General features: G+C 50.3%; 1 protein-coding gene across 1 annotated transcript in view; it reads right to left on the bottom strand.

Annotated features, from left to right (window-relative positions):
- The window catches only part of cadm4 (cell adhesion molecule 4), a 75,889-nt gene that overhangs the window by 8,860 nt on the left and 41,327 nt on the right, over window positions 1-25,702 (bottom strand). The window contains exons 6-8 of the mRNA XM_080182375.1: window positions 21,351-21,441; window positions 7,203-7,375; window positions 4,965-5,009 (exon numbers count right to left, since the gene is read on the bottom strand). Of these exons, the coding sequence (XP_080038501.1) occupies window positions 4,965-5,009; window positions 7,203-7,375; window positions 21,351-21,441 (309 nt within the window). The remainder of the gene's footprint in view (window positions 1-4,964; window positions 5,010-7,202; window positions 7,376-21,350; window positions 21,442-25,702) is intronic.

Below are 25,702 nucleotides of genomic sequence, written 5' to 3'. Positions count from 1 at the left end.
AATTTCCCCCAAGTGGTAAAGTCTATTTACTCTCATGTCAAATGGTTCACCGCACAGCTCTTAAAAAGACACAGATTTTAAACAACATATTCTTCCTGCAATGAAGGCAAGAGGAAGTTCAGAATCGGGAGTTAGATACAGAGTAAAGCTCCCTCTACACTGTCCCCATCAAACACTCCCAGGACAGGTACGGCATGGGGTTAGATACAGAGTAAAGCTCCCTCTACACTGTCCCCATCAAACACTCCCAGGACAGGTACAGCATGGGGTTAGATACAGAGTAAAGCTCCCTCTACACTGTCCCCATCAAACACTCCCAGGACAGGTACAGCACGGGGTTAGATATAGAGCAAAGCTCCTGCTACACTGTCTCCATCAAACACTCCCAGGACAGGTACAGCACGGGGTTAGATATAGAGTAAAGCTCCTGCTACACTGTCCCCATCAAACACAGTAAGAAGTCTCACAACACCAGGTTAAAGTCCAACAGGTTTATTTGGTAGCAAACGCCACCGCGTTTGGACTTTAACCTGGTGTTGTGAGACTTCTTACTGTGTTTACCCCAGTCCAACGCCGGCATCTCCACACCATGCCCATCACTCTCAGGACAGGGACAGCATGGGGTTAGATACAGAATAAAATTCCCACTCCAGCCCTTACAACCCTCCCCATCTCTGTAACCTCCTCCAGCCCCTACATCCCCCCTATCTCTGTAACCTCCTCCAGCCCCTACATCCCCCCATCTCTGTAACCTCCTCCAGCCCCTACATCCCCCCATCTCTGTAACCTTCTCCAGCTCCCTCAAACCCTCCCAGATCTCTGCGCTCCTCCAATTCCGGCCTCTTGAGCTTCCTCCCATTCCGGCCATTTGCGGCCTTGCTTTCAGCTGCCTGGGGGGCTCTGAGCTCTGAGATTCCCTCCTGAAACCTCTCCACTTCTCTCTCTCTCTGTACTCCTTTCAGATGCTCCTTCAGATACTCTCTCCTTGACAGAGTTATTTGATCACCTGCGCTAACGACTCATTTGCGTTGACTTTGTGATTGGGCATGTTTCTCACTCTCTCATCACTGGATAAAGGGGTTCTGTAAGTGCAAACTGTCTTGTTGTCTGTCAGTGGAGTGACTTGACAAACACAATCAAAGCAGCCCTTGTTTATTCGCGACTTGCTGTGCCAAGCGGCAACTTGCCAATCCGCTCCTGCCAACTCTCAGTTTTAATCTAAAATAAGCTTGTTTTGACCTTTTGCCCATTGCCTCCTGCCAGGCAACCCTTCCTCAAACTAAACAACTCCGGTTAATATGCGCTTGCATTTTTCTTTGAGGAAACACTGAAACTGGAGACCATTCAGCCCCTCTACCTTGTCCCTCCACTCAAGTAAAGTTTATTTATTGGTCACAAGTAAAGCTTACATTGGCAGTGCAGTGAAGATACTGTGAAAATCATCTAGTCGCCACACTCTGGTGCCTGCTCGGATACAACGAGGGGCAATTCAGCCCGGCCAATCCACTTAACTAGCACGTCTTTCGGACTGTGGGAGGAAACAGAGCACCCGGAGGAAACCCAAGCAGACAAGGGGAGAAGGTGCAGCCTCCGCACAGACAGTGAGCCCAGCCTGAAATCGAACCTGGGTCCCTGGTGCTGTAAAGCAACAGTGCTAACCACTGTGCCACCCAATGGCTGATCTGTGATCGATCTCCATTTACCTGCCTTTGCTCCGTATCCCTTAATCCCTTCGGAGAACAAAACTCTCCCAACCTCCCAGATTAAAAATGAACAACTGGATCAACATCCGTTTTGGGAGAGAATTCCCAACTTCTCCTGCTCTTTGTGTGTGGAAGTCTTTCCCGATTTCACTCCTGAAAGGTCGGCCTTTCAACTTTGACCCCCTCGTCCCAGACGCCCCCCCCAACAGGTGTAAATAGTTTCTCTCTATCCGCCCTGTCTGTTCCCCTCAATATCTCAAAAATTGATCAAATCCCCCTTTCAATTGTCGAAATTCCAGGGAAGACAAAGCCCAGTTTATGACATCTCTCCTGTTGACTTAATCCCCAGAGTGCCAGAATCATTCTTATCAAACCGCGATCCCTCCATGGTGCAGACACCAACGCCTCTACTTTCTCAGGAGGCTAAGGAAATTTGACATGTCAGCTACGACTCTCACCAATTTTTACAGATGCTCCATAGAAAGCATTCTTTCTGGTTGTATCACAGCTTGGTATGGGCTCCCGCTCTGCCCAAGACCGCAAGAAATGACAAAAGTTTGTGAATGTAGCCCAATCCATCAGGCAAACCAGCCTCCCATCCGTTGACTCTGTCTACACTTCCCGCTGCCTCGGCAAAACAGCCAGAATAATTAAGGACCCCACGCACCCCGGACATTCTCTCTTCCAACTTCTTCCATTGGGAAAAAGATACAAAAGTCTGAGGTCGCGTACCAATCAACTCAAGAACAGCTTCTTCCCTGCTGCTGTCAGACTTTTGAATGGACCTAACTTGCACTAAGCTGATCTTTCTCTACACCTTAGCTACGAATGTAACACTACATTCTGCACTCTCTCCTTTCCTTCTCTATGAACGGTATGCTTTGTCTGTATAGTGTGCAAGAAATGCTACTTTTCCCTGTATCCCAATACATGTGACAATAATAAATCAAATCAATCAATTCAAAATCTAATAAATTGTATGTCACACAGTGAAAAACACTGGATACAGTGAAAAACGCTGGATACAGTGAAAAACATGGGATGGAGTGGAAAAACTGGAAATAGTGAGAAAACGGGATATAGCGAGAAAACTGGATATAGCAAGAAACACTTGATACAGTGAAAAACACTGTATATAGTGAGAAACACTGGACGCAGAGAGCAACACTGGATATAGTGAGACGCTAGATATAGTGAGGCAATGGATACAGTGAAAAACACTGGATACAGTGAGAAACATTGGATACAGTGAGACACTGGATACAATGAGAAACACTGGATGCGGTGAGAAACACTGGATGCGGTGAGACACTGGATACAGTGAGACACTGGATGCAGTGAGAAACACTGGATGCAGTGAGAAACACTGGATGTAGTGAGAAACATTAGATACAGTGAGACAATGGATCCAGTAAGAAACACGGGATGCTGTGAGAAACACTGGATGCAGTGTCCAGTTCTAGATACTTCAGTATCAATACTGGACACTGGCTATCAGACACAGGGCTGGACACTGGGGAACATGTGGACAGAATGATGTTCCACCAACGTCTCAAATACTCAACATCAAATAGGAAAGTGGCTGATCCCGAATCTCGACTGTGCAAAGTGAGATTGAATTCTCTGAGTTTCTGAATTGGGTCGGATTCACATCCCAGGGGAATTCTCAGCTGGACACATGCTGGGAGGGATTGTCCAGCCATGCTCACTGCATTAGTGCAGAAATTCCCACCCAAGATCAACAAACCTTTGCATGGTGCACCCGTCACCCCACCATTCCGCAACCCCCCCACCTCCACCCCCCCACCCCAACCAACCCCCACCACAATTCCCGTGGTGGATGGGACAGGAAAACTCCCCGCTCTGTGTTTACTGCCCTGTATCAGTGCAAAGATCACACCTGGGAACATATCCAGGACAGCAATGCTGGGAACCTTTGACTCATTCCAACCAGTTTTGAACACCAATCACTTACACAATCACTGGGTTAATTATTTACCAATAACGAGGTGATGTGACTCACTAACTAAACAGGAATATGTCCTCTCGCAGAGATGATGTGGATATGCCAGCGTTGGACTGGGGTAAACACAGTAAAAAGTCTGACAACACCAGGTTTCAGTCCAACTGATTTATTTGATAGTAAATTCACTAGCTTTCGGGTTAGCCCCTTCACCTGACGAAGGGGCTAACCCGAAAGCTAGTAGTGAATTTACTATCAAATAAATCGGTTGGACTGAAACCTGGTGTTGTCAGACTTTTTACTCTCGCAGAGAAGCAGCCCCTCAATGTTACTCACCATCATTAAAGAATTTATATTTCCCCCCACTTCACCTCCACCTCAGAACATCCCAAACCCCCTCCCAGCCAATGACCAACTTGTTAGGAAGTGCAGTCATTGATGTCATGTAGGAAAATCAGCAGCCAATTCACGCAAAGCAAGATCCCACACACAGCAATGTGATAATGACCCAAATCATCTGCCTGTTTGCACTGATGTTGGTTGAAGGATAAATATTGGCCCCAAAACCCCAGGGAGAAACCCCCTGAACCCCCATCCCCCACCTCTCCCATCCCTCCCCACGCTGCTTCCAAATAGTGACCACGGGATCTTTCAAACCCACTCTGAGAGGGCAGACGGAGCTTCAGTTTAATGTCTCATCCTGAAAGTCAGCATCTCTGACAGTGCAGCACTCCCTCAGTACTGACCCTCTGACAGTGCGGCGCTCCCTCAGTACTGACCCTCTGACAGTGCAGCACCCCCTCAGTACTGACCCTCTGACGGTGCGGCACTCCCTCACTACTGACCCTCTGACAGTGCGGCACTCCCTCAGTACTGACCCTCTGACAATGCAGCACTCCCTCAGCACTGACCCACTGACAGTGCCGCACTCCCTCAGTACTGAAGTGACATCCATGTTAAAAATACTAAATAATTAAGTGGTAAAGGTAGATGTAATGCAGAGTGAAAAACTAAGTAAAGCATTAAGCAACCTTAGGAATGAACTCCAGAAATAGTGCCACCAAGGGGCCAACATAGACAGTTCTTGCTATGAATTGGTAAATCACGAAGGGGTGAGTTGTTTCGGAATCAATGATTTTGCAATCAGAAATCTCATTTGAACTCGAGCTGGATTCTCCCATATGATTTTGAGCTCAGGTTAATTGGAGGATTTTACTGATTCAGGCAAACTACTAAGCACCTAGAATTAATACAGAAAACTACATAGATCCTATGCATTGAATAAATATATACAATACCTGGGAGAGGTGTACGGGGAAGTAGGGTAGTGCTGATGGGTATTTCTAGATTGGAAACAAAAATATTCAAACAGAAACACTCCCAGGACAGGTACAACACGGGGTTAGATATAGAATAAAGCTCCCTCTACACTGTCCCCCATCAAACACTCCCAGGACAGGGACAGCACAGGGTTAGATACAGAGTAAAGCTCCCTATACACTATCCCCCCATCAAACACTCCCAGGACAGGGACAGCACGGGGATGGACACAGAGTAAAGTTCCCTTTAAACTATAAAGCTCTCCCACCAGAGGAAATAATTTCTCTCCATCGATCCGATTGAATCCTTTAACCATTTCAAACCCCGCGATTAGATCACGCTGGAATCTTCCGGACGGGAGGGGGACACAAACCCAGTTTTTGTAATCCTGTCCTCAGAGTTTAACCCTTTCAGTCCTGGGATCGTTCTGGTGAATCTGCTCCCACCCCCCTTCTGACCTGGACAATATCTCCTTTCTGAGGGAAGAGAGGGCATAACTGACCCCAGTCACCCCAAATCCGGGAGATCTGAGGGAGCTTCCCGTATCAGAATTGGTTTGTCTCAATCCCTTTGGGATAAAGGTTGCTGTTCCCAGCAGAGACTGACAGTGAGAGTGACGTGAGTCCCTCGCTTGCTAACAGGCCGCTCTGGAATATTGATCGCTTTGCCCCATCAGCAAACTCGAGTTTGAACATTGGCAACAGCTCATCGTCTCGCTGTGTGCCTCCGCTTTTGGGGAGGGGTGGGGCTACACTCTGTACACGGGAACTCACTGTACACAGACTGAGTTCTACTGAGGGCCCAGTCCCCATTCCATCACCCACACAGCCTCCAAAATACATTTCACTGTCACTGTATCAATGTCACTTGGGGATTAATGAGGTTCCCCCCCCCCTGACAAACTGTGTGATTGGCAACCCCCAACCTCCCCACCAAACTCCCCCCCCCCATCTCCCCCCCCAACCTCCCCCTCATCCTTCCCCTGACCTCCCCCAAACTTCCCCCGACCTCCCCCCCAACCTCCCCCCGACCTCCCCCAACCTTCCCCTGACCTCCCCCCAACCTCCCCACCAATCTCCCCCCCCAACCTCCCCCTCATCCTTCCCCCGACCTCCCCCCCAACCTCCCCCCCCAAACCTCTCCCTCATCCTTCCCCCGACCTTCCCCTGACCTCCCCCAATCTCCCCCCGACCTCCCCCGCAATCTCTCCCTGACCTCACTACAACCTCCCCCCAATGCCCCCAACCTCTCCCGACTCCCCCCACACCCTTCCCCCAAATCCCCCCAGACATTTCCCCCTCTCCAATACCCTATCTCTCTCTCTCTCTTTCTGTGGGGTGGAATTTTTTGCTCCCACTGACCACGGAATCGTAGTGGGACACGGAGCAGTGAGGTGTGGGACACAGATGGGATTTTCAGGTCCTGGGTCGAACATGGCTGGAAAATCCCACCTCTCCCTCTCCCCTTCCCCCTCCCTCCCTCTCTGTCTCTGCAATTATTACCAATGATCTATATACAACATTATTTCTGACCTGAGGAGAAATAACCCCACTCCCTCATCCCCCTCACCCCCGCCCCCTACCCCCACCCCCCTCATCCCCCTGACCCCCACCCCCTTCACCCCCAATCCCTCATCCCCACCCCCTTCACCCCCAATCCCTCACCCCCACCCCCTTCACCCCCAATCCCTCACCCCCACCCCCTCATCCCCACACCCCTCATCCCCACCCCCTCATCCCCCTCACCCCAACCCCCTACCCCCCTCATCCCCCTCACCCCAACCCCCTCACCCTCACCCCACTCCCTCATCCCTATACCCCTCATCCCCCTCACCCCCACCCCTCATCCCCACACCCGTCATCCCCTCACCCCCACCCCATTCATCCCCACCCCACTCATCCCCCTCACCCCCAACCTCTCATCTCCACGCTCCTCATCCCCAATCATCTCACCCTCACCCACTTCATCTCCGCCCTATTAGCCCCACCCCTCAACCCCCTTCACCCCCCCTCACTCCCAATCACGCTTCTTAATCCCCAAATCCACAAACCCCTCTCCCTCCCCTCCTAGTTCCGAACACCCACTCATCCCCATCCCCACCCCACCGCACGCACACCCCATGCCAGTTCTCCACCTCCCCTCACTGCCTCCTTGCCCTCCCCCTCACTCCCTTGTCCCGTCCACCGCGGGGGTCTCGCTCTCCCGCCCGCACTCACCGTACACCACCAGCACGTACTCGTCGGTGGACTTGCCGAGCTGGTTCTCCGCCTCACAGACGTACGTGCCGTTATCGACGGTGCTGAGGGCGCTGATAGTCAGTAGGTTACCGCGGAATTCCGCACGGACGGGCAGTGTATCGTTCAGCCGGCTCCACACTACACCAGACGGCCTGCGCAAGACAGCAACAGGGAAAGAGTTTGTAATATCCGTGAGACTCAATGAATGGAATCAGAGACACCTCCAGCACAGAAAGAGACAATTCAGCCCATCATTTCTCTGCTCTCTCTTTAAAAGATCTCTCCAATTTGTTCCCACTCTCCCCCTGTTCTCTCCCACACTATTCCTGTAAATTTCCCTCTTCCAGTATTTCTCCAATTGCCCCTTTTGAAAGTTCCTATTGAACCTGCTTCCATCGCCCTTTCAGGCAGCGCCTTCCAGATCACAACAACTCGCTGTGTGTCCAAACTAAAATTCTCCCCATCTCCCCCTCCGGTTCGTTTCCCGATTTTCTTCAATCTGTCTCCCCTCTGGTTACCGAGCCTCCTGTCACTGGAAACACTTTCAGCTTAGTGGCAAAGATGGGGAGGGCAGTAGGGGCTGAAGGAGGTTTCAGAGATAGGGAGGAGGTGCAGGGGCTGGAGGAGGTTACAGAGATAGGGAGGGGGATTAGGAGCTGGAGGAGGTTACAGAGATAGGTAGGGGAGTAGGGATTGGAGGAGATTACAGAGATAGGGAGGGAGATAAGGGGCTGGAGGAGGTTACAGACACAGGGAGGGAGATTAGGGACTGGAGGAGGTTACAAAGATAGGGAGGGAGATTAGGAGCTGGAGGAGGTTACAGAGATAGGGAGGGGAGTAGGGGATTGGAGGAGATTACAGAGATAGGGAGGGAGATAAGGGGCTGGAGGAGGTTACAGACACAGGGAGGGAGATTAGGGACTGGAGGAGGTTACAAAGATAGGGAGGGAGATTCGGAGCTGGAGGAGGTTACAGAGATAGGGAGGGAGATTAGGGGCTGGAGGAGGTTACAGAGATAGGGAGGGAGATTAGGGGCTGGTGGATGATACAGAGATAGGGAGGGAGATTAGGGGCTGGAGGAGGTTACAGAGATAGGGAGGGAGATTAGGGGCTGGAGGAGGTTACAGAGATAGGGAGGGAGATTGGGGACTGGAGGATGATACAGAGATAGGGAGGGAGAACAGGGGCTGGAGGAGGTTACAGAGATAGGGAGGGAGATTAGGGACTGGAGGATGATACAGAGATAGGGAGGGAGATTAGGGGCTGGAGGAGGTTACAGAGATAGGGAGAGAGATTAGGAGCTGGAGGAGGTTACAGAGATAGGGAGGGAGATTAGGGGCTGGAGGAGGTTACAGAGATAGGGAGGGAGATTAGGGAGTGGAGGAGGTTACAGAGATAGGGAGGGAGATTAGGGAGTGGAGGAGGTTACAGGGATAGGGAGGGAGATAAGGGGCTGGAGGAGGTTACAGAGATAGGGAGGGTTGTAGGGGCTGGAGGGGGTTACAGAGATAGGGAGGGGGATTAGGGGCTGGAGGAGGTTACAGAGATAGGGAGGGTTGTAGGGGCTGGAGGAGGTTACAGAGATAGGGGGGGTTGTAGGGACTGGAGGAGGTTACAGAGATAGGGAGGGAGATTAGGGGCTGGAGGAAGTTACAGAGATAGGGAGGGGAGTAGGGATTGGAGGAGGTTACAGAGATAGGGAGGGTTGTAGGGGCTGGAGGAGGTTACAGAGATAGGGGGGGTTGTAGGGACTGGAGGAGGTTACAGAGATAGGGAGGGAGATTAGGGGCTGGAGGAAGTTACAGAGATAGGGAGGGGAGTAGGGATTGGAGGAGGTTACAGAGATAGGGAGGGTTGTAGGGACTGGATGAGGTTACAGAGATAGGGAGGGAGATTAGGGGCTGGAGGAGGTTACAGAGATAGGGAGGGGAGTGGGGATTGGAGGGGGTTACAGAGATAGGGAGGGAGATTAGGGGCTGTGTTATTGAGTAAATACTGGTCTGGGATTGGGGAATCCCTGGAGGATACAGCTTCCCAGTAAATATAACTGGGATGGGGTGATAGACTAGCAGGAACTGTGACTGGTGAAATGGATGTCGCTCATTCTGTAAGCACATTTTACTGAAAGGATTTTCCCTGAAAGGTTATATTGTAGATAATGGATAACATGATTATTTCAAACATAATGGATCAAACAAAGATCGTGCAAAGGTGATGAATGGCTTCCAGCGATTACATGAAAGATAACACACAGCTCGGAATTACTGTATTAATGTGAACAGATGGGAGGCAATGAGATACCATTCCATCCTGGATGTTCAGAGGCAGTTTCTGAGAGGGATATGGCACAGGTCCCATATCCTCTCCCTATTCCCCTCGTCACTGCATTCAACTCCCTCCACAGCTTTCTCAACTCCTCTCCCTATCTCTGTAACCTCCTCCAGCCCCTACAACCAACCCTCATCTCTGTAACCTCCTCCAGCCCTGTAACCCTCCCTGTCACTGTAACCTTCTCCAGCCCCTACATCCCTCCCTATTTCTTTACCCTCCTCCAGCCCCTACATCCCTCCCTATCTCTGTAACCTCCTCCAGCCCCTACACCCCTCCCTATCTCTGTAACCCTCTCCAGCCTCTACACCCCTCCCTATCTCTGTAACATCCTCCAGCCTCTACACCCTTCCCTATCTCTGTAACCTCCTCCAGCCCCTACACCCCTCCCTATCTCTGTAACCTCCTCCAGCCCCTACAACCCTCCCTATCTCTGTAACCTCCTCCAGCCCCTACACCCCTCCCTATCTCTGTAACCTCCTCCAGCCCCTACATCCCTCCCTATCTCTGTAACCTCCTCCAGCCCCTACACCCCTCCCTATCCCTGTAACCTCCTCCAGCCCCTACAACCCTCCCTATCTCTGTAACCTCCTCCAGCCCCTACACCCCTCCCTATCTCTGTAACCTCCTCCAGCCCCTATAACCCTCCCTATCTCTGTAACTTCCTCCAGCCCCTACAACCCTCTGAGATCTCTGCACTTCTAGAATTCCAGTCTCTTGAGAACCCCCGGTTCCCATTACTCTGCCATTGGCGGCCGTTCCTTCAGCTGCCTTGGGGGGGCCTTAAGCTCTGGAATTCCCTTCCTAAACCTCTCTCTCTCTCGCTCTCTCTCCCTTTCTCCTTTGTTAAGACACTCCTTAGACTGAGCTTTTGATTGCCCTGTTCCTGATATCTCTTCATGTGCTCCAGGGTCAAGACTGGGCCTGTTCTGAGCCTGGAGCTTGTCTTATTGTCTGCTCTGAACAGGAATGTCTAACATCCAGCCCGACCATTGCCCTGAACTGCGGTGGTTTAGTTCCCTTTACATAGCGTGTAGTCAGTCTGTGTCAATGGTGAGATTTGTGTGAGAATTGCCAAATCTAGGGTAGCCTTTGGCACCTTCCCAGTCTTGGGCCTATGGAAGGGAGAGGGCTCTCTCCCAATGCCTGTGAATCAAGATTCCTGCCCAGTCCACTGTAACAACATCCTGCCCTTTGTCGTGAGGTATTGCCAAAAATCCCAGCCACCTTCCCCCGAGGCCTCCCGGACAGCAGATGGTTGGAAGAGAGTGCCAGAAACTGAGGTGCGTGTCCGAGCAAGCACGCCACACCATCTGATGTGTGAGAAATCTTTCTCAGGAACCTTCTGCTTGGAGGTGCGGTGGGGGCTGGTTCAATCGAGAGGGAATTTTTATTTATTCATTTGTGGGATATGGGCATCCCTGGCTGGCCATCATTTATTGACCATTCCTAGTGCCCTTGGAGGGTAATTGAGAATCAATCACAATGCTGTGGAGTTGCATTTGGGCCAGACCAGCTAAAGACAGAAGATTTCCTTCCCTAAAAGGAACCAGATGGGTTTTTCTGACGATCAACAATGGTTTCATGGATATCAGGAAATATTTTAATTCCAAAGTTTTTTTCTTGAATTCAAATTCCAGGGATAATGTTCTGATAATGTTCTGGGACGCCTGGTCCCCAGAACATTAGCTGAGTTCCTGGATTAATAACCTAGCGATAATATCGTTAGGCCATCACCTCCCTCAAGAAGATGATCGTCTGAGTGGAAACAATGTGTAGCGGGGTACGGGGGAAAACGCAGGAAAATTGTGCTCAGTTGTGATGCTCGTTTGGTGAGCTAGCACAGACACAATGGGCTGAATGGCCTTCTTCTGCTTTGAAAACAATCCCTGATCGTGATGTGACCATCAAAACTGGAGTCTGGCTGGTTGTAAACCAGAAAGCTTGATGCAAACTTTCCCGTAAAATAGCTCAACCAAGGCTCCTTAGGCAGCACCTTCCAAACCCAACACCGCGACCATCTAGAAGGACAAGGGCAGCAGATACCTGGGAACACCCCCACCTGGAGGTTCCCCTCCAAGTCACTCACCATCCCGAGTTGGAGATATATTGGCCGTTCCTTCACTGTCGCTGGGTCTAAGTCCTGGGACTCTCTCCCTAACAGCACTGTGGGTGTACCTACGCCTCAAGGACTGCAGCAGGTTCAAGGTGGCGGCTCACCCTCCACCCTTTCAAGGAGCAGTTAGGGATGGATAACAAATGCTGGGTCCAGCCAGTGACAACTCACATCCCATAAATGAATTAAAACGAAGGAACGTTTGGAGCGTGCTTTTCAGGTGGTCAACGAGGAGGGATGTGACATCGGAGGCAGTTCAGAGGAGGTTCACTAGGTTGAGATGAAGGGTTTGTCGTAATGAAGAGACATTGAACAATTTAAGCCTATACTCTCTGGAATTTAGAAGAATGAGGGGAGACTTGACGATGACTTGACTATTACTAGTACTTGACTATTCTCCCCTAGGAAAGTGCATCTGACTATCCACTCTGCCCATGTCACTCATAATTCTGTAGACTTCTATCAGGTCACCCCTCAACATCCATCATTCCAGTGAGAACAAACCGAGTTTATCCATCTCTCCTCACGACTAACACCCTCCAGACCAGGCAATATCCTAGTAAACCTCTTCTGTATTCGGACTAGGACGAGGACTAGGACTCGATGGGAAGATCCCAGACTGTGAGAGGCCCTGTCCCCAAGGGTGAACAAGATAAACAAGCAAGTCGGGAGGTGGGAGGTGAGGTGGGGGGGGGGGCGGGGGAGTAACGGGACTGACAGGGTGAGTGTGGAGTCCAAGCCGTGATGAGATCACATCACGATCTCACTGAATGATGGAGGAGAATGGAAGGGCTGAATGGCCTCATTCACCCCTTGATGCTGCTAAGGCTGGCAGCCTACATGAAGTGGACTAGAGTAAGCACAGTAAGAATTCTCACAATTTACCTAACGAGGGAGCAGCGCTCCAAAAGCTAGTGGCGTTTGCGACCAAATAAACCTGTTGGGACTTTAACCTGGTGTTGTGAGACTTCTCACTGAATCTACATTTAAGCACGGTCTCGAATCAGGAATTCGACACCCGATGGGATGATGTCTTGCGCACCAGCACCCCCACCCCCCCAACACCCAATCCTCCCCCCACCCCCCCCAGAACAAGCCAGAGACAGAGGAAGGGAATTCACGATGAATTTGTGCAGAGTGAGGTTCCTATCTCTCACGGCAGTCAGGGAATGAGTGCACGGAGGGTGTGCATTTGATCAAGAAGGGATTTGTCGAGTGCTCACTCACGGGGAACATGGCATCGATGACGTTTAGTGTCAACTTCATCCCAATACCACATCCCACCCCCAACCGCCTTCCGCTGGGATCACAGCTGTGTACAATCCAGAATTTTCCGGCATTTTACAAAGCATCCGGCATCTCCCCCGTTCCCCTCACCACCTCAGCAACCACCCAGAATATTTCACTGAGGACAGGCTTTCCAAATGACAGTACTGACCCTCTGACAGTGCAGCACTCCCTCAGTACTGACCCTCTGACAGTGCAGCACTCCCTCAGCACTGACCCTCTGACAGTGCAGCACTCCCTCAGCACTGACTCTCTGACAGTGCGGCACTCCCTCAGTACTGACCCTCTGACAGTGCAGCACTCCCTCAGCACTGACCCTCTGACAGTGCAGCACTCCCTCAGTACTGACCCTCTGACAGTGCGGCACTCCCTCAGCACTGACCCTCTGACAGTGCGGCACTCCCTCAGCACTGACCCTCTGACAGTGCGGCACTCCCTCAGCACTGACCCTCTGACAGTGCGGCACTCCCTCAGTACTGACCCTCTGACAGTGCGGCACTCCCTCAGTACTGACCCTCTGACAGTGCGGCACTCCCTCAGCACTGACCCTCTGACAGTGCGGCACTCCCTCAGCCAGCTTGTGTTGTGATTGAGAAGATGAGTGGAGTGTGGATGCTGATCTATCTCATGTGGCTGTGGAAGAACTCAGTGAATGAGCGAATGCTGTTCTGTTGATAATAAGGTGTTTTTCCAACATCGCGTCATTTATAAAGCTCCTGTTGTGTACAAGCTAATCCTTTGCTGTAACAATCTGTTACTCTCCATGTGTCATCAGCCCCGTGGCCTGAATATCCAACATTGTTCCCTTCTGAAGTCTCTCAGACGAACCAGTCTCCCGCTGTGCGAGTGACAGATTGCAGATCGGGTACCTCACCAACATTCGACCCCAAACAAGGTCAGTCTGGGGGGCAATTCTCCAGACATTCAATCAGGTTAAACCCCATCCAATCCCACAGCTCCCAGCCTGATAATATCTTGATTGTACAATTCAAATTTTGGTTTCCAATTACTCCAGTATATGGTTCCTACACCCCTCCCTATCCCTATAACCTCCTCCAGCTCCTACACCACTCCCTATCCCCATGATCCCCTCCAGCCCCTACACCCCTCCCTATCCCATAACCTCCTCCAGCCCCTACACCCCTCCCTATCCCTGTAACCTCCTCCAGCTCCTACACCCCTCCCTATCCCTGTAACCTCCTCCAGCTCCTACACCCCTCCCTATCCCTGTAACCTCCTCCAGCTCCTACACCCTCCCTATCTCTGTATCCACCACCAGCTCCTGCACCCCTCCCTATCTCTGTAACCTCCTCCAGCCCCTACTCCCCTCCCTATCTCTGTATCCACCACCAGCTCCTGCACCCCTCCCTATCTCTGTAACCTCCTCCAGCCCCTACAACTCTCCCTATCACTGTAACCTCCTCCAGCCCCTACACCCCTCCCTATCCCCGTAATCTCCTGCCAGCCCCTACACACCCCATCCCTATAACCTCCTCCAGCCCCCATACCCCCTCCCTATCTCAATAACCTCCTCCAGCTCCAACAACCCTACCTATCTCTTTAACCTCTTCCTATCCTGTCAACCCTCTCTATCTCTGTAACCTCCTCCAGCGCCTACAACCGCCCCTATCTCTGAAACCTCCTCCAACCCCTACACCCCCTCCCTATCTCTGTAACGTCCTCCAGCCCCTACACCTGTCCCTGTAACATCCTCCAGCTTCTCCAGCTACCATCCATATCTCTGCAACCACCTCCAGCCCCGACAACCCTCCCTATCTCAATAAGCTCCTCCCAGCCCTTACCTCCCTCCATATCTCTGTAACCTCTTCCAGTCCCTACAACCCACCCTATCTCTATAGCCTCCTCCCGTCCCTACAGCCGTCCATATCTCTGTAACCTCCATGGCCCCTACAACCCTCCCTATCTTTGTAACCTCCTCCAACTCCTACAACCCTCTCTCTTCTCTGTAACCTCCTCCATCCCTGACAGCACTCCCTATCTCAATAACCTCCTCCAGCTCCGACAACACTCCCTATCTCTTTAACCTCTTCCTGTCCTGTCAACCCTCCCTATCTCTGTAACCTCTTCCAGCCCCTACAACCCTGCCTATCTTTAATTTCCTCCATACCCTACGCCCCTCCCTATCTCTGTAAACCCCTCCAGCCCCTACACCCCTCCCTATCTCTGCAACCCCTTCCAGCCCCTACAACCCTCCCTATCTCAGGAGAGGTAGATTTAAGGTCAGGGGCAGCAGATTTAGAGGGGATTTGAGCAAAAACACTTACAGCCAGAGGGTGCTGGGAACCTGGAACTCGCTGCCTTAAAGAGTGGTAGAGGTGGGGGCCTCTTAACATTTAAGAAGCATTTAGATGAGCTCTTGAAACATCACAGCTTACAAGGCAACGGACCAAGTGCTGGAAAATGGGATGAGAATAGATAGGTGCTTGATGCATGGCACAGACTCGATGGGCTGAAGGGCCTCTTCCTGTGCTGTATTCTCAGTATGTGGTTGGGAGTGAGATTTCTCTATGTTCCAGTGAGGCCCTTGAGGATTTGACCACCTTGGCCAGTTGATACCATTATAAGTTGCCGCAATTGTAATGAGTGAACCTGGAAATGCGAATCCCTCTCTGAACAGAATGGTAAATAACCCATCCAAATCATCTTCATTAATCCAGGCTGCTCCTGTAGGTATCCAAGCTGTTTTACCATTTGTTCAACATTTCAACTCATTAATATTTCACAGATTGTAGCGAATATTCTCTCTCGCTCTCAGATATACTTCCTGACATTTATTACATTTTTGACGCATATTTACATTCAACCAGAATTTATTAAAAGGTATAACCCACAACACAGGTTAGTGGCACTGACAAAATGTCGTATTTCTCCAGAACCCAGCTACCTTCCTCTGTAATCTCCTCCAATCCCTCAAACCTTCTTTATCTCTGTAACCTCCTCAAGCCCCCTACACCCGTCCCGATCTCTGTAACCTCCTCAAGCCCCCTACACCGCTCCCCATCTCTGTAACCTCCTCCAGCCCCTACACTCCTCCCTATCTCTGAATCCTCCTCCAGCCCCTACACTCCTCCCTATCTCTGAATCCTCCTCCAGCCCCTACACTCCTCCCTATCTCTGAATCCTCCTCCAGCCCCTACACTCCTCCCTATCTCTGAATCCTCCTCCAGCCCCTACAACCCTTCCTATCTCTGTAACCTCCTCCAGCCCCTACAGCCCTTCCTATCTCCGTAACCTCCTCCAGCCCCCTACACCCCTTACTATCTCTGTAACATCCTCCAGCCCCCTACACCCCCCCCTCTCTGTAACCTCCATGGACCCTATGCCCTCTCCCTATCTCTGTAACCTTCTCCAGCCCCTATGCCCCCTCCCTATCTCTGTAACCTCCTTCAGCCCCGATAACTCTCCCTATCTCTGTAACGTTCTCCAGGCCCTACACCCTTCCCTAACTTTGTATGATGTGAAAGTGGCTATATAAATGCAAATTGGCATTGCTGGGTGATGGGTTGCAGAGTGGGAGGAAAAATGGATGGTGATAAGTTGAGGAAAATTTGAAAATAAATCTCTCTGAAATTGCCTGCACATCTCGGTGGGAATACCAAGTGTTTTGGCAAACGCGAGTGATTGAAGGAAATGTTTTAATATTCATGAAATGTAGTCCTGTTCCGCACCAGATTCCACTCTGTAAATCAGATCACTGTTTGAGAAACTCAGGCAGCCTCAGTGCTGGAACTGGAATAAATGAGAGAACCGCAGGACTTCATTAAATATCAGCAATAATCCCAACTGCTAAAGTCTATTCACACCACCCTCACCCAGTGCTCACTGACCCAAACTCACTCCCACATCAGCACTGCCCCCACTTTAACAATCTCTATCTTCTTTTCAAATTGCTCCACTCTCTCTCATTCCTCCGCATTCGCTGAACACCCTCCAGCCTCTAAAATCCTCCCTATCCCCTTCCTATCTCTGTAACTTCCTCCAGCCCCTACACCTTCCCTATCTCCATAACCTCGTCCAGCCCCTACACCCTCCCTATCTCCATGACCTTGTCCTGCCCCTACACCCTCCCTATCTCCATAACCTCGTCCAGCCCCTATAATCCTCCCCATCTCTGTAACCTCCTGCAGCCCCAACACCCCTCCCTATCTCTGTAACTAGTTGTATGGGGACGCTTTAGAATAAGCTTTACTCTGTATCTAACCCCGTGCTGTACCTGTCCTGGGAGTGTTTGATGGGGACAGTGTAGAGGGAGCTTTACTCTGTATCTAACCCCGTGCTGTACCTGTCCTGGGAGTGTTTGATGGGGACAGTGTAGAGGGAGCTTTACTCTGTATCTAACCCCGTGCTGTCCCTGTCCTGGGAGTGTTTGATGGGGACAGTGTAGAGGGAGCTTTACTCTGTATCTAACCTCGTGTTGTCCCTGTCCTGGGAGTGTTTGATGGGGACAGTGTAGAGGGAGCTTTACTCTGTATCTAACCTCGTGTTGTCCCTGTCCTGGGAGTGTTTGATGGGGACAGTGTAGAGGGAGCTTTACTCTGTATCTAACCCTGTGCTGTCCCTGTCCTGGGAATGTTTGATGTGGACAGTGTAGAGGGAGCTTTACTCTGTATCTAACCTCGTGTTGTCCCTGTCCTGGGAGTGTTTGATGGGGACAGTGTAGAGGGAGCTTTACTCTGTATCTAACCCTGTGCTGTACCTGTCCTGGGAATGTTTGATGTGGACAGTGTAGAGGGAGCTTTACTCTGTATCTAACCTCGTGTTGTCCCTGTCCTGGGAGTGTTTGATGGGGGACAATGTAGAGGAAGCTTGACTTTGTACCAACTTAACTGTATCAGGTTACAACATTTGACTGAGGAGATTACGTGTATCTGCCAACTCAATTAGTTGTACACGAGGTGATGTTGGAATCTGTGTGTGGCAGTCAACACCAGATGGATGGCTGGCATTGGGGCAAACTCCGCCAACAGTTCAGGGTTCACATGAAGTGTGGCAGCCAGGAGTGCAGGTGGCACTGATGGTGCTGGCATCCCCTGTTACATGTCCTGAGCAGATGCCTGCACCATCTGTCTGTGCCTCTGGCGTGAGGCGCCCATTCACTCTTGGCAACCTCTTAATTCCACCTTCTGTGGTGCTGGCTCTGTGCACCCAATGCCACCTCCCCCCAGAACAGTTGGCACCTCTATCTTTCGGCTTGGGGGGGTGCTTCTGTCAGTCACTGGCTCTCTCCACCATCGCCTGGGGTGGCTTATTGCACCCCTGGAGGTTTCAAACCCCCTCCTTCCTCACTCTCATTCCTCCTCCATGCAAGGCGGGAACTTGATCCGGATATGGCCATCCAGAACCTGTACTCCAATTGCTTTCCAGCACACCGGCGCAGAGCAAGATCCCACTGAATGTCATGTGATGATAAACCTGGTTGTCTGTTCAGCTGTAACTACTGGATCCAGGGCACTAGGGGACCTTTGTCAACTCTTTTTCCTGCCAAATCCCGTGGGAGATTTTTGCTTCTTATATCTTTTATACTTTGAAAAAAAAAGCTCTGTCCCAGAGAAAAGCTTCAAGTTTTTTTAAAGTTTATTTATTTGTCATAAGTAGGCTCACATTAACACTGCAATGAAGTTACTGTGAAAATCCCCAAGTCGCCACACTCTGGCACCTTTCGGGTACCCTGAGACAGAATTTAGCATGGCCAATGCACGTAACCTCCTCCAGCCCCTGTACCCCTCCCTATCGATGTAACCTCCTCCAGCCCCTACAACCCTCCCTATCTCTCCAGCTCCTACACCCCTATCTCTGTAACCTCTTCCAGCCCCCACACCCCTCCCTATCTCTATAACTAGTTGTATGTTGATGGTTTAAAATGAGCTTCACTCTGTATCTCACCCCTTGCTGTCCGTGTCCTGGGAGTGTTTGATGGGGACAGTGTAGAGGGAGCTTTACTCTGTATCTAACCCCGTGCTGTACCTGTCCTGGGAGTGTTTGATGGGGACAGTGTAGAGGGAACTTTACTCTATATCTAACCCCATGCTGTACCTGTCCTGGGAGTGTTTGATGGGGGACAGTGTAGAGGGAGCTTTACTCTGTACCTAACCCCGTGCTGTACCTGTCCTGGGAGTGTTTGATGGGGGACAGTGTAGAGGGAGCTTTACTCTGTATCTAACCCCGTGCTGTACCTGTCCTGGGAGTGTTTGATGGGGACAGTGTAGAGGGAGCTTTACTCTGAATCTAACCCTGTGCTGTACCTGTCCTGGGAGCGTTTGATGGGGACAGTGTAGAGGGAGCTTTACTCTGTATCTAACCCCGTGTTGTCCCTGTCCTGGGAGTGTTTGATGGGGACAGTGTAGAGGGAGCTTTACTCTGTATCTAACCCTGTGCTGTACCTGTCCTGGGAATGTTTGATGTGGACAGTGTAGAGGGAGCTTTACTCTGTATCTAACCTCGTGTTGTCCCTGTCCTGGGAGTGTTTGATGGGGGACAATGTAGAGGAAGCTTGACTTTGTACCAACTTAACTGTATCGGGTTACAACATTTGACTGAGGAGATTACGTGTATCTGCCAACTCAATTAGTTGTACACGAGGTGATATTGGAATCTGTGTGTGGCAGTCAACACCAGATGGATGGCTGGCATTGGGGCAAACTCCGCCAACAGTTCAGGGTTCACATTAAATGTGACTGCCATTGTGGGGGGAAACCGGAGTACCCGGAGGAAACCCTCGCACACACGGGGAGAACGTGCAAACTCTGCACAGTGACCCAAACCGGAAATCGAACAACTGTGCCACCCCATTTCCTTCCTTCCTGTGCGCTCTATGAACGGTATGCTTTGTCTGTGTAGCGCGCAAGAAACAATACTTTTCACTGTATCCCAATACATGTGACAATAATAAATAATAAAGCATTATCCCCAATGGACAAGTGTGCCTGGTGCTTCTTTACTTTTATTCATTTGTGGGACACAGGCGTCGCTAGCTGGCCAGCATTTACTGCCCATTCCTAATTGCCCGATGGCAATGTGGAGTCACATGTAGACCAGACCGGGTAAGGACAGCAGATTTCCTTCCCTAAAGGACATTCGTGAATCAAATGGGTTTTCCTGACAATAGGTCATGGTTTCATGGACATCAGTAGATGTCTCAGTCGGGCTCTCTGATAGGCCTCCTCCTCCCCTGACCTCTCCTCTCCCCCGACCTCCCCTGTCCCTCGACCTCCCCCCTCCTCCGACCTGCCCCCTCCCCTGGCCTCTCCGCTCCCCCGAACTCCCCTTTTCCCTGACCTCCCCCCTCCTCCAACCTCCCCTCTCCCCCGACCTTCCCCCTCCATTGACTTCCTCCTCCCCTGACCTCTCCCCTTCCCCTGACCTCCCCCTCTCCGACCTCCCCTTCCCCCAACTAACCCCTCCCCTGACATACCCCCTCCCACAACCTACCTCCTCCCCCCCTCCCCTGACCTTTCTATTCTCCCGATCGCCCCCCTCCCTGCCAACCTGGCTGCCACCCCATCCCGCATAAGACAGTGTCTGAAGGCCCCGCTTTGGACCTATCAGCCATCCTGAAACTGATCAAACCATTGTGGACGCAAGTTGCCCCCAAATCTGATTGACAGTCTTGGAGAAGAGAGGCCAGATGGGCTGAATGGTCTGCTCATACACTATTATTCTCTGTTACGTTTAAGACGCAGTAACTGACCGTCGTCATGATTAGTGTGGCACTGAAGATTTCTGAAACCTAAACATTGTTGAAAAGAGAGACACCCCACTGAAACTTCTGAACTTGTACTCATCAGGACAAAACGTAAGAAACCCAAATTTCAAACAATCTCGACAATTCACACTGCAGGAGAACAGGGTGCTGATTGGTTTGCCAAGTCGGCTCTAATTGGGTGAGCTGTTGCCATGGAGCAAGCAACGCGGAGCTATGGGCTCCCTAAGCTCATTCAAAAAGGGCTTGATCATGCTCCTGTGTCACTGTGTATGAATGGATTTCACTCTGAGTGAGCATAAATGAGCCACATTACAGGCTCGCCTGATGGTAGTAACTCGGTTGTTAGTGTAGCTACTAGCCCCGTCAGTGTTGTTCAGTAAGTGCTGCCCAATCGAAAGGTCCCATCTACATTCAGTTTGGTTTGAGTTTCCAGCGCGGGCTGGTTAGTGTGTTCTGTACTCTGCCCAACATCAAGCACAGTTCTATTTTCAAAATTTCTTAACCTTTGTTCAGCATCAAACAAAGACATTCTGAGACAGAAAGAGACAGGTGTATCAATTCAGGGTCCAAAACACCTGATAATCACAGCCCAAAGTTTCACAGCAGAAAAAGGTTATTTAAAGGGGACTGTCTCTGGTAGTCAGACTGCGAGTCACACTGGGGAGTTACTTACTGCGGATTGCCTGTAACCGAACAGGTTAACGTGAGGTCGTCACCTTCCCTCAGGAGAACGGACGGAGGTTGGACCTTAACCACCGGGGGAACTGTAAGAGAGCACAGCTATCAGTCAGTATCACTGCAACCAGGATTACTAACCCCGTGCTGTACCTGTCCTGGGAGTGTTTGATGGGGACAGTGTAGAGGGAGCTTTACTCTGTATCTAACCCCGCGCTGTACCTGTCCTGGGAGAGTTTGATGGGGGCAGTGTAGAGGGAGCTTTACTCTGTATCTAACCCCGTGCTGTACCTGTCCTGGGAGTGTTTGATGGGGGGGACAGTGCAGAGGGAGCTTTACTCTGTATCTAACCCCGTGCTGTACCTGTCCTGGGAGTGTTTGATGGGGACAGTGTAGAGGGAGCTTTACTCTGTATCTAACCCCGTGCTGTACCTGTCCTGGGAGTGTTTGATGGGGACAGTGTAGAGGGAGCTTTACTCTGTATCTAACCCCGTGATGTACCTGTCCTGGGAGTGTTTGATGGGGAACAGTGTAGAGGGAGGTTTACTCTGTATCTAACCCCGTGCTGTACCTGTCCTGGGAGTGTTTGATGGGGACAGCGTAGAGGGAGGTTTACTCTGTATCTAACCCCGTGCTATACCTGTCCTGGGAGTGTTTGATGGAGGACAGTGTAGAGGGAGCTTTACTCTGTATCTAACCCCGTGCTGTACCTGTCCTGGGAATGTTTGATGGGCGTGATGTGGGTATGCCGGCGTTGACAGTGTAGAAGAAGCTTTACTCTGTATCTAACCCCATGCTGTACCTGTTCTGGGAGTGTTTGATGGGATACAGTGCAGAGGGAGCTTTACTCTGTATCTAACCCCGTGCTATACCTGTCCTGGGAGTGTTTGATGGGGGACAGTGTAGAGGGAGCTTTACTCTGTATCTAACCCCGTGCTGTACCTGTCCTGGGAGTGTTTGAAAGGAATGATTTGTGTTGTGATCTCTGGGCTGCAGGAAAACTGAGTAGAAGAGTTGCCAGATAAGAAGGGATTTCCAGATATTTCAGAGCAGGAAGTGTTTAATTGGATAATTCAACTATGACATGGTTGTAACTCTGAAATGAGAAAGCGCTATTAAATAAGCTTGGATTAAGTGTTTTTTTTACCTACATGGAGTTATTAGAACACATAACCACGGAATTTATAATTAACCTGTAAGTATAACAATAGATCCAGCAGTGTAAAGACGTTTAATCTCTCTTGACTGGAATAAATAGGCTCCCTGAGCTGTAGGATTAGCTGAGGATCAGCCCTGAATGACCCTATACCTTGCTAAGCTCTGATTTGTATTCCGACTGGACCTGCCTGCGATCGGGATCTGAATTCCCTCCTCCGGGTGTTGTTTCAATGTGGGTGCGATGGAGCCTGGGCTATCCCAGCACAGCTTGCCATTGTGACAGGCCTCTGGGGCTCCGGGGAGGACAGGAGACTGTGGAGAGATGAATTCGGGGATGGGAGGGGTTCGCTCGCAGGAGGCTAAGGAAATTTGGCACATCCTCTACGGCTCTCACCAACCTTTACAGATGCACCATAGAAAGCATTCTTTCTGGTTGTAGTACAGCTTGGTATGGGCTCCTGCTCTGCCCAAGACTGCAAGGAACTACAAAAGGTTGTGAATGTAGCCCAATCCATCACACAAACCAGCCTCCCATCCGTTGCCTCTGTCTACACTTCCCACTGCCTCGGAAAAGCAGCCAGCATATTTAGGGATCCCACTATCCTGGACATTCTCTCTTCCACCTTCTTCCATGGGGACAAAGATACAAAAGTCTGAGGTCACGTACCAACCGACTCAAGAACAGCTTCTTCCCTGCTGCCATCAGACCGTTGAATGGACCTACCTTGCATTAAGTTGATCTTTCTCTACACCCTAGCTGCGACTGTAATGCTACATTCTGCACTCTCTCCTTTCCTTCTCTCCTGTATACTTGATGAACAGTATGCTTTGTTTGTATAGTGTGCAAGAAACAATACTTTTCATAGTCTATTGATACATGTGACAATAATAAATCAAATCAAACCAATCAAGACAGTGCATTCGGGGATTATTCCCCCTCACAATGCCCTTCACCTCAGCTGCCCCCGTTGGTCAGTGTAAAAGATCCCACTCCCACTACATCAAAGAAGAACACTGTTCCCGGGGAGTGGGGGTGCTCATTTGTGGGAGTGCATTGGGGGTAGTTCTCCTCCTCCCCAGGTTCCATGCCCAATATTTATCCCTCAATCCACATGACGTGAATCTGATGATCTGGCTGATTGTGAGGTTGTGTTTTTTAGTTGTGGGATCTTGCCGTGCGCACACCGACCACTGCCTCTCCTCCGTCCAATGCCGACCAGCCTTGCAAAATTCGTTGCTGGTCCCTGCGGGGTTTTGCCACCGTTGTGAGGTCGGGTCGAGGTGCCAATGGGACCCAGACTGGGTGGGTGAAGTTCCAACCCAGGGCACAGGGCTTTTCCACATTGAGGGAGTTGTTGAGTCTTGTGACTCTCCCCTCGCTCAGCCCAGTGTCCCAGTCATCCCCGACTTGTACGTGCTCAAAGACATCTAAAACCCACCACACCTCTCTCCGGCTCCATTCCAATCAGTGGAATTGCTGGATATGAAATCTTGCCCACTCTTCCATCCCTATCCTTCCTCCAAGAACTGAAGGCACAAATTGGATCATGCTGGACTCTGGGAATGTCCACTCAGAAGGAAGTTTAAGACCCTCTAACCTTTACTGAATGCCCTTCCTTTGATGACACCTGTGAGTGCCTTACTAAGTGGGTCACCTAAAATACTTAACCCTTTGTTATTCCGTTCTGTGTATTGCCAACAAAACTCAGCGCCCTCGCAATGCCAAAAGACTCAGAAGTAACTTGTCAGCGATCTCCCACAATGCCCCAGTCCTGTAACGTTACTCATCATTTGCACCGAGGGACAACCTCATCCACTCCTACATTCCAATCTCATTCACTCCTACCCTCCAAGTTCAGTCACCGTCCCCTCCCCCCACCCCCGGCCCCCGTCCTCTAACCTTTATCCCGATCCACCGGCAACGCCCAAACATTGTCAAGGAGTGACTCGGGATACCAGGAACTGTTGCTGAACAGGCTAAGAGGGGGCTCAATGGAGTTTATTCCTAAATTATAAGAATATAGTGAGGTAAAGAAAGTGGGGTTGGGGAGAGGCTTCTACTTTGCAACAGAAATTGGATTTTAAGCTTGTTCCCAAACTTATTTCAGTTGCTAACTGCCACAGCGCTCATCCTGTCAGCAGGAGCGCTCAATTCTAGCGATGATAAAATATACAGGAATAAATGTTGACTCCCGCAAGGTTTGACGCAGAAAGAAATTCAGAAAATGGGCACACAATGCAAATTCAGTTGAAAAGGAAAGAGCAATTTGTGTCTGAAACACATTCCCAGCCCATTAATTCACAAAAAAAAAATGTGATTCCACATTGCAAATTTTCCAAAGACATGTCCCAGTGGTTTGGGACTGCGGGGATAATAATTGTATTAGGCTAGGACAGAAGACAACTTAATTATATTTCAAGGGCTCACTGATTCCACGTGACAATCAGCACGCAAGAACTACTTATGAAATGGCACTGTTCAGTTGGGGAATTACCAGTAAATGATCATATTTCACAAGGAACCTTGATGAGACATACTTGAGAGGGCTGATGCTGAGGCAAATTCCTCACCTGGTTGAAGAGTCCTGAAATCGGGAGGAGGGGTTGGCCATTTTGGACTGGGATAGAGTCACAGAAGTTTACAGCATGGAAACAGGCCATTCGGCCCAACTTGTCCATGCTGCTCTTTTTTTGACCACTAAGCTAATCCCAATTGCCCACATTTGGCCCTTATCCCTCTATACCCATCTTACCCATGTAAATGTCTAAATGCTTTTTAAAAGACAGAATTGTACCCGCCTCTACTACTGCCTCTGGCAGCTCATCCCAGACCTCACCACCCTCTGGGTGAAAAAATTGCCTCTCTGGACCCTTTTATATCTCTCCCCTCTCACCTTAAACCTATGCCCTCTAGTTTTAGACTCCCCTATCTTTGGGAAAAGATATTGACTATCTAACTGAATCATGTCCCTCATTATTTTATAGACCTCTGTAAGGTCACCCCTCAGCCTCCTACGCTCAGGGAAAAATGTCCCAGTCTATCCAGCCTCTCCTTATAACTCAATCCATCAAGTCCCAGTAGCATTCTAGTAATTTTTTTCCGCACTCTTTCTAGTTTAATGATATCCTTTCTATAATAGGGTGACCAGAACTGCACACAGTATTCCGAGTGTGGCCTTACCAATGTCTTGT

The sequence above is a fragment of the Carcharhinus amblyrhynchos genome, unplaced genomic scaffold (genome assembly GCF_965287045.1).
Source record: "Carcharhinus amblyrhynchos unplaced genomic scaffold, sCarAmb.v2.hapA scaffold_53, whole genome shotgun sequence".
Taxonomy (NCBI): Eukaryota; Metazoa; Chordata; class Chondrichthyes; order Carcharhiniformes; family Carcharhinidae; genus Carcharhinus; species Carcharhinus amblyrhynchos.
Note: the sequence above shows the minus strand (reverse complement) of the source record. Positions and strands in the feature narration are given on the sequence as shown.